The sequence below is a fragment of the Garra rufa genome, chromosome 8, assembly GCF_049309525.1.
Source record: "Garra rufa chromosome 8, GarRuf1.0, whole genome shotgun sequence".
Taxonomy (NCBI): domain Eukaryota; kingdom Metazoa; phylum Chordata; class Actinopteri; order Cypriniformes; family Cyprinidae; genus Garra; species Garra rufa.
In genome coordinates this window covers 31,262,663-31,276,116 of record NC_133368.1, presented here as the reverse complement: position 1 = coordinate 31,276,116, position 13,454 = coordinate 31,262,663, and the positions used below count along the sequence as shown (strand labels likewise).

At 31.2% G+C, this 13,454-nt stretch overlaps 1 protein-coding gene across 1 annotated transcript in view; it reads left to right on the top strand.

Moving 5' to 3' along the window:
* The window catches only part of spegb (striated muscle enriched protein kinase b), a 125,373-nt gene extending 113,030 nt beyond the window's left edge, over positions 1 to 12,343 (top strand). Inside the window, 6 exon segments of the mRNA XM_073846352.1 lie at positions 2,063 to 2,846; positions 4,683 to 4,922; positions 6,553 to 6,776; positions 6,980 to 7,055; positions 7,271 to 7,420; positions 9,064 to 12,343. Coding sequence (XP_073702453.1) covers positions 2,063 to 2,846; positions 4,683 to 4,922; positions 6,553 to 6,776; positions 6,980 to 7,055; positions 7,271 to 7,420; positions 9,064 to 9,301 — 1,712 coding nt within the window. The 3' untranslated portion in view covers positions 9,302 to 12,343.
* The last annotated feature ends 1,111 nt before the right edge of the window (positions 12,344 to 13,454 follow it).

Below are 13,454 nucleotides of genomic sequence, written 5' to 3'. Positions count from 1 at the left end.
CTCCACAATATTTAATGCATTTTGGGTTGTTTTTCATGTTCTTTGAATACAAATGGCATGTCACAAAACTGACAAATTTGGCTAGCTTCTACCAAATGACAGACACAAAATACACTGATTGGATGCATGGCTTTTATATAATATATACTGCCATTCAATAGTTTGGGATCAGTAAGATTTGTAATGTTTTTTAAAGAAGTCTCTTATGCTCAAATTCCATTTATTTAATTAATAATATATATAAAAAAGTAATATTATGAAATATTATTGCAATTTGAAATGTTTTCTAATTTAATATACTTTAAAATGTAATTTATTTTGAATTTAATTTAATTTTAAGCATCATTACTCCAGTCTGTAGTGTCACATGATCCTTCAGAAATCTTTTTAATATGCTGAGTTATTATCAATATTGGAAACTATTGTGCTGCTTATTTTTTATTTTATTTTTTTGGAACCTGTGATACTTTTTCCAGGATTCTTTGATGAATAAAACGTTAAGAAGAACAGCATTTATTCAAAATAGAAACCTTTTCTAACAATTTATGTCTTAATTAATTTTATGTCTTATCACTTTTTTATTACATCCTTGCTGAATGAAAAGAAAGAAATAAAAATTACTGACCCCAAACTTTGAATGGTAGTATATATATTGTTACAAAAGATTTCTGTTTTAAATAAATGCTGTTCTTCTTAACGTTTTATTCATCAAAGATTCCTAAAAAAAAATAGCACAGGTTCCAAAAAAATATTAAAGGAGTAGTTCACTTTCGGAACAAAAATTTACAGATAATGTACTCACCCCCTTGTCATCCAAGATGTTCATGTCTTTCTTTCTTCAGTCGTGAGGAATAGGTGTTTTTTGTGGAAAACATTTCAGGATTTCTCTCCATGTAATGGACTTCTATGGTGCCACCAAGTTTGAACTTCCAAAATGCAGTTTAAACGCAGCTTCAAAGGACTCTAAATGATGGAAGAAGGGTCTTATCTAGCAAAATAATCGGTTATTTTCTAAAAACATTTACAACTTATATACATTACTACTGTTTATATGTATTTTTAATCAAACAATTGTAGCCTTGATGAACAGAAAAGATGTTAAAAAACATTAAAAATCTTACTGATCCCAAACTTGTGTAATATAATATAATATAATATAATATAATAATGACTACTATTTTTAAAATTTGAGGTCTGTTACATTTTTAAATAACTGTTTTCTGTTTGAATATATTTTAAAATGTAATTTATTCCTGTGATACAAAGCTAAATTTTCAGCATCATTACTCCAGTCTTCAGTGTCACATGGTTTTTCAAAAATCATTTGAATATGCAGATTTATTATCAATGTTGAAAACACTTGTGCTGCTTAATATTTTTTGGAACCTGTCGTACTTTTTTAGAATTCTTTGACCAATAAAAGGTTAAAAAGAACAGCATTTATTTAAACTAGAAAGGTTTTCTAACAATATACACTACTGTTCAAAAGTTTAGGGTCAGTAAATTTGTATTTTTTTTTTTTGAAGATTTATAATTTGAATAAATGCTGTTCTTTTTTACTTATTATTCATCAAAGAATCCTGAAAAAAAGAATCACAGGTTCCAAAAAATTATTGGCAGCACAACTGTTTCCAATATTGATAATTCTAATAATAAATCAGCATATAAGAATTATTTCTGAAGGATCATGTGACACTTAAGACTAGAGCTTTATTCAGCTTTGCATCATAGGAATAAATGATCTTTCATTTTGCAATATTACTGTTTTTTTCTGTATTTTTGATCTTACTGATCCCAAACTTTTGAGCAGCAGTGTAGCTTTGATCACAGAAATAAATTACTTTTTAAAATATATTCAAATAGAAAGCAGTTATTTTGAATAGTAAAAATATTTCACAATATTACAGCTAGTTTGCTGTATTTCGGATCAAATAAATGCAGGCTTGGTGAACAGAAGAGAATTCTTTAAATAACATTCCAAATGCTACTGTGCAAAAACTTTTGACTGATTGGAAATTATGCATCTCTGCTTCATTTTTCATATTCAAATTCTTTTCGACAGCACCCCAAAAGTCCAGTGGAACAGTCGTTGTCAAAACGCTTTCATCAGCTCCGGCTGCTGCACCTGCAGTGGTAACATCTACCATGACTTTACCTGCAATGAAGCCTGCTGCCATTAAACAGGCCGCAGAACCACCAGCGACTTCAGCGCCCTCTACAGTCCAGCCGGTAAAGCCTGTGTCTTCTCCTGCTGCACCTGCATCAGTCACGACACCATCCCCTGCCGCCCGTCCCCCGAGTCATCGTACTGTACCTGATCTCCGAACTCCATCCCCTAGTGCTCCTACCCCAGCTAAAGCTAAGACTACTCTCAACATCACTATGGCCAAACCCTCCTCAGCAACTCCTGCAGCTCAACCTCCTCCTCCCAAACCCTCACCACCCGTCGTCCTGCCCAAACCTCTGACCCCTGTCAATGCGGTCTCCCCTCCATCACAAACTCCTCCTGTGTCTCCGCCTCCTCTGGTGTCCCCTCCGCCTGCTATCGGCAAGCCGATCTCCTCAGTGCCTATGTATGTCCCGACCACCACCACAGCACACGTGACCCCAGTCACCCCAAACGCGCCTTCTCCTGCCCTGTCACCACCGGTGGTGTTAGTTACAAGTCTGAGTCCTGTAGGGGAGGGTACTGGCACACCCAATCGTCTGACTCCAAGTGGAAGAGCCACTCCTTCTGGACGCATCACTCCTACAGGGCGCAGGACCCCTATAGGAAAACCTGGAGATTCGACTCTAAGGCAGGGAGTCCCTCAGAAACCGTACACATTTATGGATGAGAAAGCAAGGTAAAGTGCATTGGATGAGCACGTTTATATTCTAACAGTGTCGCAAAACTTTTTTATGGCCGTTTATGAAATCAACATCAAATAATAAAATCAAAACAACAAATACAAGAGTAACATCATAAATGCTTAACTAGAGTAAAAGAATTGGTTACTGTCTATAATCATGTAAATCAGGTTTTGATGAAATTACTGTTCCATGTTGAGAGTTTTACGTTTATTGTTATTTATTTGTTTGTTTTTATTATTTATTATTTTTACTTATTTGTGTTTTGTTTTTAAACATATTTTATTTTAATTTTAAATGTATTTTTTATACCAAGTAGCTTGTTTGTATAAATTTTTATTTTTGTTACTTTTAATTATATTTTATTTACAGATGTGCATGTTTTATTATTTTATAGTTTAATTTATTTATTTAGTTTAATTTATGTATTTATTTTTATTTATTTATTTTGATTGCTTTGCTTGTTTGTATTAAGTTTTAATTTTGTGACTTTTTAGTTATATTTTATTTACAGATGTGCATGTTTTATTATTTTATAGTTTAATTTATTTGTATTAATTTGTGTATTTATTTATTTATTTTTTATTTATTTTTTTTACTTTTTTCAGACATGCTTATTTAGTTTTATTTGTATTTTTTATTTTTACAATTGCATTATTTTGTTTTATTGTTTTTTGTTTATTTTATCATTTTATTTTGTTTTATTTTTTATTATTTTATCTTATTTTGTTTAATTGTTTATTTTATTTTTGTTTTCTGAGGGGCACTAGTGGTTGTCTTTTTTGTTTTTATTTTAATTAGTTTTGTTTTGTTTTTATTATTTCTTATTTTTACTTATGTTTTGTTTTCAAACATGCATATTTTTAAATGTTATCTTTTATTTTAATAGTTGTATTTATTTAGATCTAATTTTGCATGTTTTAAACTTTTTATTGTATATTTATTGTATATGTATATTTTATTATTGTGTTATTTATTTTTATTTGTGTATTTGATTGTTTATTTTTACATTATTTTGAGACATGCATATTTTGTTTTAGTATTTTTACTTTTTATTATTTTATAATTGAACTTATTTAAAGAGTTGTATTTATTTATTTTATTGTATTTTTTATTTTTGCTTTAATTTTATTTAGTTGTTTTTTATTTTATTTATTTTAATTTTTGTTACTTTTATTTAGTAAAATTTTACTTAATGTGCATGTTTATTATTTCATAGATTAATTTATTTTTATTTATTGTGTACTTCTTTTTTGATTGCTTATTTTGATTTCTCTTCCATGACATCCATGTTTTGCTTTATTTTTACATTTTATTACTTTTTATAATTGTATTTTTTATTTTATTTTTTTTATTTATTATAATTTTTTTATTGGTTTGTTTTATTTTAATTTTATTTTGTTTTATTTGATTATATTTTATTTAAATTTTTTTTGTTGTTTTATTTTCTTTTGTTTCATTGTATTTTATGTTTGTTTTATTATTTTCTTTTCTGTTTTTCGTTTCTTTTCTTTTCTTTTTGTTTTCTTAGGGGGCACTAGTCCTGGGAAGCTAACCAAGATAAAACATAACTAAAACCTTTTTATTTTTTTATACAGTGGCATCAAAAAGAACACTTAGTTTGCACACCTAGACTGCATTTATTTAATTTTATTTAATGTTTTTGGACTATATTACATAATATCAAACCAATGATATTTAATTATATAAGGAAATACAAACACTTTTAAAGCAAATAAAATCACAAAATAGTTTTTTATTATTGTAAGATAAATAAATTCGTAAACCTGAACTTGACGGCCATTAATCTACTTGTATTTTCTTTACCACAGAGGTCGTTTTGGTGTGATCAGAGAGTGTCGGGAAAACGCCACCGGTAACCTGTACATGGCCAAGATTGTGCCGTACGAGCCTGAGAGCAAGCAGGCCGTGTTACAAGAGTACGACATACTGAAGTCCCTCCACCACGAGAAGGTCATGGCTCTGCATGAGGCCTACGTCACCCCACGCTACCTGGTGCTCATCTCTGAGTGCTGCTCAGGGAAAGAGCTGCTCTATAGTCTGATTGACAGGTCAGAGACTGCTATTTACTGATTGTCTTTGTCCTCAAGTACGTGCTTCTCAATCTTTCCATGACAGTGTCCCTTTATTAATGAATTAATTAATAATTAAACATTTTAAAACATTCATTAAATAATCTTTTCTGGTTATTGATTAGGGTTCGACCGATATGTCTTTCTCAGGGCCAATGCCAATACCGATTATTACAGATCAAATAGACTGATAACTGATATTTTGAACTGATATATATATGTCTGGTGTAAAAATGAAAATGAAAATTTTTTTAAATTATTTTATCTGCAGGTTTTTATAGTTGTATTTCTTTTGTTTGTTGTTTTGCTCGTTTGTAATTTTTATTTTTGTTACTTTTTAGTTATAATTTTTATATATATATATATATATATATATATATATATTCTATAATATTTTAATTAGAGACGTGAATGTTTTATTGTTTAACAGTAAAATGCATTTTTAATCATTTGTATTTATTTATTTGTTTATTTTTATTATTTTTATATATTTTAAAATTGATTTAGTTTTATTTTTACATTTTAGTGTTTTTTTTTTTTTAAGTTGTAAAATTAATAATGTTATCTATGTTCCTCAATATCTTCTCTTGTGTGAGTAAAGTAACAGTTTTAATTTAAATTTTTGGGCGAACTATCTCTAATAACTAATTATTTAATAAGTAATAATAATGAATTAATCAATAAATAATAATTAATCATTTAAAAACATTCATTAAATCTTTTCTAGTTGATGAAAGGATGATTAGGGGTCAACCGATATATATGTTCTGAGCCGATGCTGATACCGATTATTATAGATCAAGTAGACTGATATTTTGAACCGATATACATGTTTGGTGTCAAAATTAAGAATACCAAGGGCTCTGACAAAATCTATTTAAATATTTTTAAATTATTTTATTGCCAGTTTTTTTATAGTTGTTTTTATTTATTGTTTGTTGTTTTGTTTGCTTGTATAAATTTGTATTTTTTTGGTACTTTAAGTTATATTTTATTTACAGATGTGAATGTTTTATTATTTTACAGTTTAATCTATTTTTATTAATTTGTGTATTTATTTATTTATTTATTTATTTTTGTTTTATTTTCACTTTTTATTAATTCTATATTTGTAAAAATAATAATGTTATCCATGTTCCTCAAAACATCATCTTTTGTGTGAGTAAAGTAACATTATTTTATTTTTTGGATGAACTATATCTTTAATAACTAATTATTTAATAAGTAATAATGATTAATTAATAAATAAATAATAATTCATCATTTAAAAATCAGATCATGTAAACCGATAACCAATATTTTGAACCGATATACAGTGTGGGGTAAAAATGAAAATAAATGTCAAATTAAGAATATCAAGGGCTCTGACTAAAACTTTCTTTAAATGCTGTTAAATTATTTTATCGGCAAATAGGTTTTGGAAAATTACAGATAACCATAAAAATTCTTAATATCGGCTCTGATAATCGGCCAGGGTGATAATCTGTTGACTCCTATTAATGATAATTAAACATTATTTTTTTATAGTATTTTAAGTTTCTCTGCTAGCATGAATTTTATAAAAAAAAAAAAAATGATGGTTATGATGCTCTTTCATCTGTCTTTCTAGGTTCCGATACTCAGAGGACGACGTGGTGGCGTATATTGTACAGATACTTCAGGGTCTGGACTACCTGCACAGCCGGAGAATCCTGCATCTGGATATCAAACCAGACAATATTATTGTTACTTACATGAATGTGGTTAAGATTATTGATTTTGGTAGTGCACAGACCTTCAATCCACTGTTCCTGAAGCAGTTCTCCCCACCTATTGGAACACTGGATTATATGTGTAAGACAAAAATTGTAATATATTGTTTCATGTATTTTCTTGTTAATTTAGTGTTTCAAAAATAATCCCATAGCTTTTTAAGTTAAATGTACCAAACTCAACCATTCCCCCTCATTTAGGATTTTAATTATGTATTTATTGTAATTAATTGTGCATTTCGTCACACTTTCTAATGTGTTTTAATCTCTGCTGATTACTGAAAGCTCCTGAGATGTTGAAAGGAGATGTGGTGGGTCCACCGGCTGATATCTGGAGCATTGGCGTATTGACTTATATCATGTAAGTGTTGACCACTGCAGCTCTGTCTCTGAAAGTAAATGGGGTCTGTTTTGATATCATATGTATTGTTACCATTTGTGTTGTCTCTTGCATTTTGTCTTCACATTCCAGACGCTCTCTGGAGCTTGTGAGCTGTCAGTGCCTGTGATTATGTTTGACATGAATGCTATTCTAGTGTGTAACTTGAAGTTTTTGTCATGCCGTACACTATTCAGGCTCAGCGGGAGACTGCCGTTTACAGAGAATGACCCTGCTGAGACAGAGGCTAGAATTCAGGCAGCCAAGTTTGACCTCAGTAAGCTCTACCAAAATGTGTCCCAAAGTGCCTCTCTGTTCCTCAAGAAGATCCTGTGCAGCTACCCTTGGTGAGTAAAACAGTGCTTTAAGAAATAGTCATCTGGGCTATATGGGTAAATATCAAGAAACCTGTCAAGACCATGTTTGGGTCACATTTAATCTGAAATCAAAAGGAAGAAAGAAGCCTTTTTGCCTTGATATTATGTGACTTTATATTCATTACAAAGTAAACACATTTTCCTTTGAAATTCTAATGAACATAACTTAAAAAAACATAGTAATGCACAAAAATATGTATTATTTAAATGTTAAATTATTTATACACCATAGTAGAGTTAGTCAGACATTTTTATAGTGATTTTAATCAAATATATACACTGCCTTTCAAAAGTTTGTGATCAGTAAGATTTTTAATGTTTTTAAAGAAGTTTCTAATGCTCAACAAGGCTCTCTATTTAATCAAAAATGCAAAAAAATATATAATTTTGTGAAATATTATAGCAATTTAAAACAAGTTTTCTATTTTAATGTACTTTTAAAATATAATTTATTCCTGTGAAGCCAAGCTAAATTTTCAGCATCATTACTCCAGTATTCAGTCACATGATCCTTCAGAAATCATTGTAATATTTATTATCATTTTGGAAACGGTTGTACTGCTTAATATTTTTTGGGACCTGTGATACTTTTTTCAGGATTCTTTGATGAATAGAAAGTTGAAAATAACAGTGTTTATTCAAAATAGTTTTTTTTTTTTAAAGAAATTAATACTTTTATTCAACAATGGATAAAAAGTGATAGTAAAGACTTATATTGTTAGACAAGATTGCTATTTTTGAATAAATTTCATCAAAGAATAATCAGTAGGAAACCAACATTAGAAATTGCAATAATATTTCAAAATATTATTCTGTATTTTTGATTATGTATATTATATTTGAATTTATTGTAAAAAATAAAGTTTTATAAAATAGTTAAAATAATAGCAGTAAGTAATGTGTGTGTGTGCGTGTGTGCGTGTGTGCGTGTGTGCGTGCGTGTGTGCGTGTGTGTGTGTGTTTGTTTATTATATAGTGCCTTTTTTTTTCTTTTTTTTTTCTTTTTCTTTTTTTTTACAATCAAGCAGACAAATATGTGACCCTGGCCCTCAAAACCAGTCATATAGGTTAAATTTTTTTTAAATTGAGATTTATGCATCTTCTCAGAGCTGAATCAATAAGCTGTCCATTGTTAGACACAACTATTTGAAAATGTGGAATCTGAGGGTGCAAAAAAATCTAAATACTGAGAAAATCGCCTTTAAAGTTGTCCAAATGAAGTTCTTAGCAATGCACATTACTAATCAAAAATTACGTTTTGATATGTTTACGGTAGGAAATTTACAAAATATCTGCATGGAAGATGATCTGTACTTAATATCCTAATGATTTTTTAAAAGAAAAATGTATAATTTTGATCCAAACAATGTACTGTTGGCTATTGCTACAAATATACCCATGCTACTTAAGACTGGATTTGTGGTCCAGGGTCACATTGCATTTTAAAGTATTTGTATGTCATAGTAGTCTTTGTTGTATTTTTCGTTTTTTGATTTCAGGGGAAAAAAAACTTTTTATTAAAAGTGAGACATTATTCGGTCATTATAATTATTCTGCTTGCTGTAATGCTTCTTGTTAACTGATTCATGTATATCTTGCATGGTGTGTTTCAGGGCCCGTCCTACAATTAAGGACTGCTATAACAACTCCTGGCTGCAGGACGCTTATCTAATGAGACTGCGGAGACAGACTCTCACGTTTACCACCACACGCCTCAAGGAGTTCCTGGAGCAGCAGCAGCAGGTCAGGGCCGAGGTGGCAACAAAGCACAAAGTCCTTCTACGTTCCTACCAGAGTACCCCGACCACCCCTACAACACCCGGCACCCCTGCAGCACCCATCTCTCAGTGAGCACAGGACGTCCTCCAGAGAGATGAGAAAACGGCTCTGGGGTTCTCCAGGATAAGGACAGAGAGAGACACAACCTCAGGACATCCCAGCCCCTATAAGCTGCCCTTGGTGGGCCCTTAAGGGGGGGCCGGTTAACGTGTGTAGTGTGTGTTAGCAGATCAAGCACAGGATCTTTTGGCCTTGACACCTTGGGTCAGTTCTGAGACAAAAAACACACACATACACACAAACAAACAGAAAACCTCTCGTCCAAAAGCGTAATGGATTTCAGCGCATTTACCTCCGTTAGCCAGCATGCACAGTGCAGTTGTGTTTTTGTCCAGGACGATGTCCTTACTTTAAGCTCTCTCGTCCAACACCTTTTTTCTTATGACTTTTTGACAAATCTATTTTAGCTGTTCTCAGCATTGGATCTCTAGCGAACGGTCAGGAACTTTGCACCCATCGTGGTTGAGAAGAGTGACTGCATTTCATATACAAAAATCAAGAAGACAGCGATCTAGTCCATCACTTGACGCAAAAAAATGTCATGTCAATGTGTAATTTTTTTGTGGTGTCTTCCAATTGTGAACCAGGGCCTTGAGATTTGTGGAAAATGGTGTAAAATTTGTTTTTTGAACTAGTTTTTATGGCATTAGTAAAACTTTTATTACGGCTAGTTGTTATACTGTAGTGATTATCAGTACATATGAAAACTGTTGACTGAAATCAAGTTAAGCACTCTAGTCAGACGAGATGCTTTTTGTCTTTTACTAAAGTGTTTTGACCTAAAGTGGATTGGTTTTATTGTAACATCGAAAGGCCTCAGTTTTAGGGAGTGACTTTTTGCAAGAATTCCCATTGCATTAAAGCACATACGGTTTGGCTTTTCCTGACACCTAACGAATTCAACTAATTTTGATATGTTGAAGTCTTTGTTTAACAGCAGGAATGTATTATATATTGCCGATTTCAGTGCATACAGTAGCATACGCATGCATCGGTACAAATTCCTCAGTTTCACAGAAAACTCAGTGACTGTGAATGCAAAAGAATGGTATAACGGCCAAAGTTGTCTTTATGTAGAGATCAGCTGGTGACTGGAAACTACCTAGTGATCAATGAATGAAATGGAAATGTCTCAGAAAAGTGCCATTTTTTTCCTAAAGGGACTAGAATATGTTGTAAAACATATGTTAGCTGCTGCATTGACAGTTTATGAGAGTCTTTAGTATGTTATTTGAACATTTTTGCTGTAAGATTCATTCATTTCTCTTTAAATCAGAGTAACTTTATGGTCAAATGATTATTATCTTTGCTCAAACTCATTTTGGTCTAAATAATACAAAATATATAAACTATATCAAGATTTATTTATATAATATATTAAATGTGTTGTCCACAAAAATCTGAGATTTTTAATGACTGAATGATCAAAGTTCTTCAACTTATCTCCATTTACAAATGTAAATTTATGTCTAAAAGTGTTATGAATCCAAAAAGCTGATTTTATTTTGATTTTATAAGACTATGAACGGGTGTTGATCTTGATTTGATTTTATTAGAGACACTGTTATATTACTTACATACACTACCGGTCAAAAGTTTTTGAACAGTAGGATTTTTAAATAAGTCTTTTATTTGATCTAAAGTACAGCAAATACTGTAAAATTTAAAAAATATACTATTTAAAATAGCTGTTTTCTATTTGAATATATTTTAAAATGTCATTTATTCCGGTGATTTCAAAGCTGAATTTTCAGCATTATTATAAAAATAATGTTTTTTGAGCAGCAAATTAGTATATTAGAATGATTTCTGAAGGATCATGTGACCCTGAAGACTGGAGTAATAATGCTGAAAATTCAGCTTTGAAATCACAGGAATAAATTACATTTTAAAATATATTCAAATAGAAAACAATTATTTTAAATAGTAAAAATATTTTAAATTTTTACTGTTTTTGCCGGACTTCGGTTAAAAAAAAAAAAGTGGGCTTGGTGCGCAGAAGAGACTTCTTTCAAAAAAAAAAAAAACATTAAAAATCTTACTGTGCAAAAACTTTTGACTGGAAGTGTAGTTTGTATTATTTGGATTTATTTTTGAACAGTTTGCATCCTGTTTGGTGAACATACTGTAGAGTCACAGAGTCAGTGCTTGTTTTAATCTTTTGTATTTGTTTTTTGTTTAGTTGTTTATTTAATGGACAAGTGAGTGATTCACATGCACAAAAAAAAATCATATAAATCATATTCACAATACAGCAAACAAACTTTAAAGCTGCTAAGCAAAGTGAGAAAATTTTGACTTTTAAAATGTACTTTAATTTGAAGTAAATTGTAAGCTCAGAAATATTTCATTGGATAGAAATTGATCTTTGTGAGTTCAATTTCCATTAAAATAATTTTTACAATACCTTATACTGTGACCACAACAGGAGCAGACAAGGAAGCCCATTGGTCTTGAGGAGTGGGAATGTTGCAGTAAGGTCCTCATTGTTTTTACACAGTCCTATTGTGTCCTCATCTGACCGCAGACAGCAAGTGATCACCTTTGACCTTTATCACACACAAACATTGGCTTAGTTACAAATAACTGTATGCTTAGTGCTTAGTGCAGTGCTTACTATGAGGTTCAGTGCCAACTCTCTTTTGTTTTCCATCACTTTGCATAAATGCAAACATTGGGTTTGTTCTTCTATCCAATTTGTTTTAACTTGGGTTATTCAAATCGGTCAAACTTCTAGTTTCAAATATGTGCGAGAACTAAAACTGAGAAGAAATGCAATCAATAAAGAGGAACGAATTCAGACTCGATATGTTGTTGTGAATAGGGTTTTATATTCTTTCATTTTTTGCGTGCGCGTGTGTTCGCTAGTCTTTCAGTCATGCCGAGCAACCCTTTAATGTGAAACTAAATCAAGCTTTTCTGGAATGAATTATGTTGCACTAAAACAGTGACAATGTGGAGATAACATGAATGTTTTACAGTAGAATGAAGTGTGTATATGTCGAAAACATGACTTTTAATGAATAAAATCAGCTGTCAGCAATACTAAACAAACTTGAATTTATTATCATTATTATTCCAAGTGCCTCTAATGGTCTGAATGTGACTAGGAGACGTCAGAACATACTAATTCAATCAGATGTGATCCATAACATGCTTCACATGCTCAAATAGGACCGTTTTAATTTTCCGACTTTGGCTTTCCACCTGTGCGCTCTTTCATTTTTGACAATTTGTTTCACATCCCTACTTCAGAATCTGACATCACCACCTCAGGGGTCTTTTCATTACGGGTTGACTACAGCACAACTGTTCACTCGATCTTTTATCGACCTCATTAAGTCATTTCAAAGATCAAGATCCACAGAGGACCAAATGCTTTGGTATTTAAAGAGCTCCTCCACCCAGTCTCAAGATAGAGGACTCTCTATGGACCTGTATTTATAAACTCAATCATAATATGAGAACAACTGGTTCGGGTTGTTCGGCTTTGCGTAATTACATCATGTCTATATCCATCTTTTTTCTGATTTGTAAATTTTCTGGGTCTGGCTTCATCTCTCATCCGCATCCAGCTATTTTTAGCTGTACAAAACAGCTTGTTTGCTGCTTGATATTGCAAAATGTGTCTTACCATATTATTTTAATGCATTATCTTAATTATGAACACACTGCAAGTTGTTATTTTTCTCGTTATTTCCTAGCGGCTAATGAACCCAAAGTCTTGCCCATAGGCTTACTTCTGCATTGAAGAAAAAGGTAGATACTTAAAGAAAGAGTCCCAGGTAGACGGCTATATCGCATATATGGATTCTGCAGCTGGTGAATCATTTGTAGCCCCTTAAGAATAGAGTCTTAAGCGGTGCATGATGCTAATTAAAACACATGACTGATATTAGATTATATTACAATTTCAAATGTGCATCTGATATGTGGGATTACACTGTATTAACAAAAGATTTGTATTTCAAAGAGAACAATGAACATTAAATTGCGTTTTGAGGTTAAAAGAATTTCTTTCGATGACATTCGAATGGTATGAAAAGTAGAGATTAGGCTACAGAAATTGAAATCTGTCGTTACAGATAACTTTAATGCACACTAAATACACTTAGTCACGCAATGCTGATGTTGTCAACATCAACAATTTGAGAACAAAGTATAA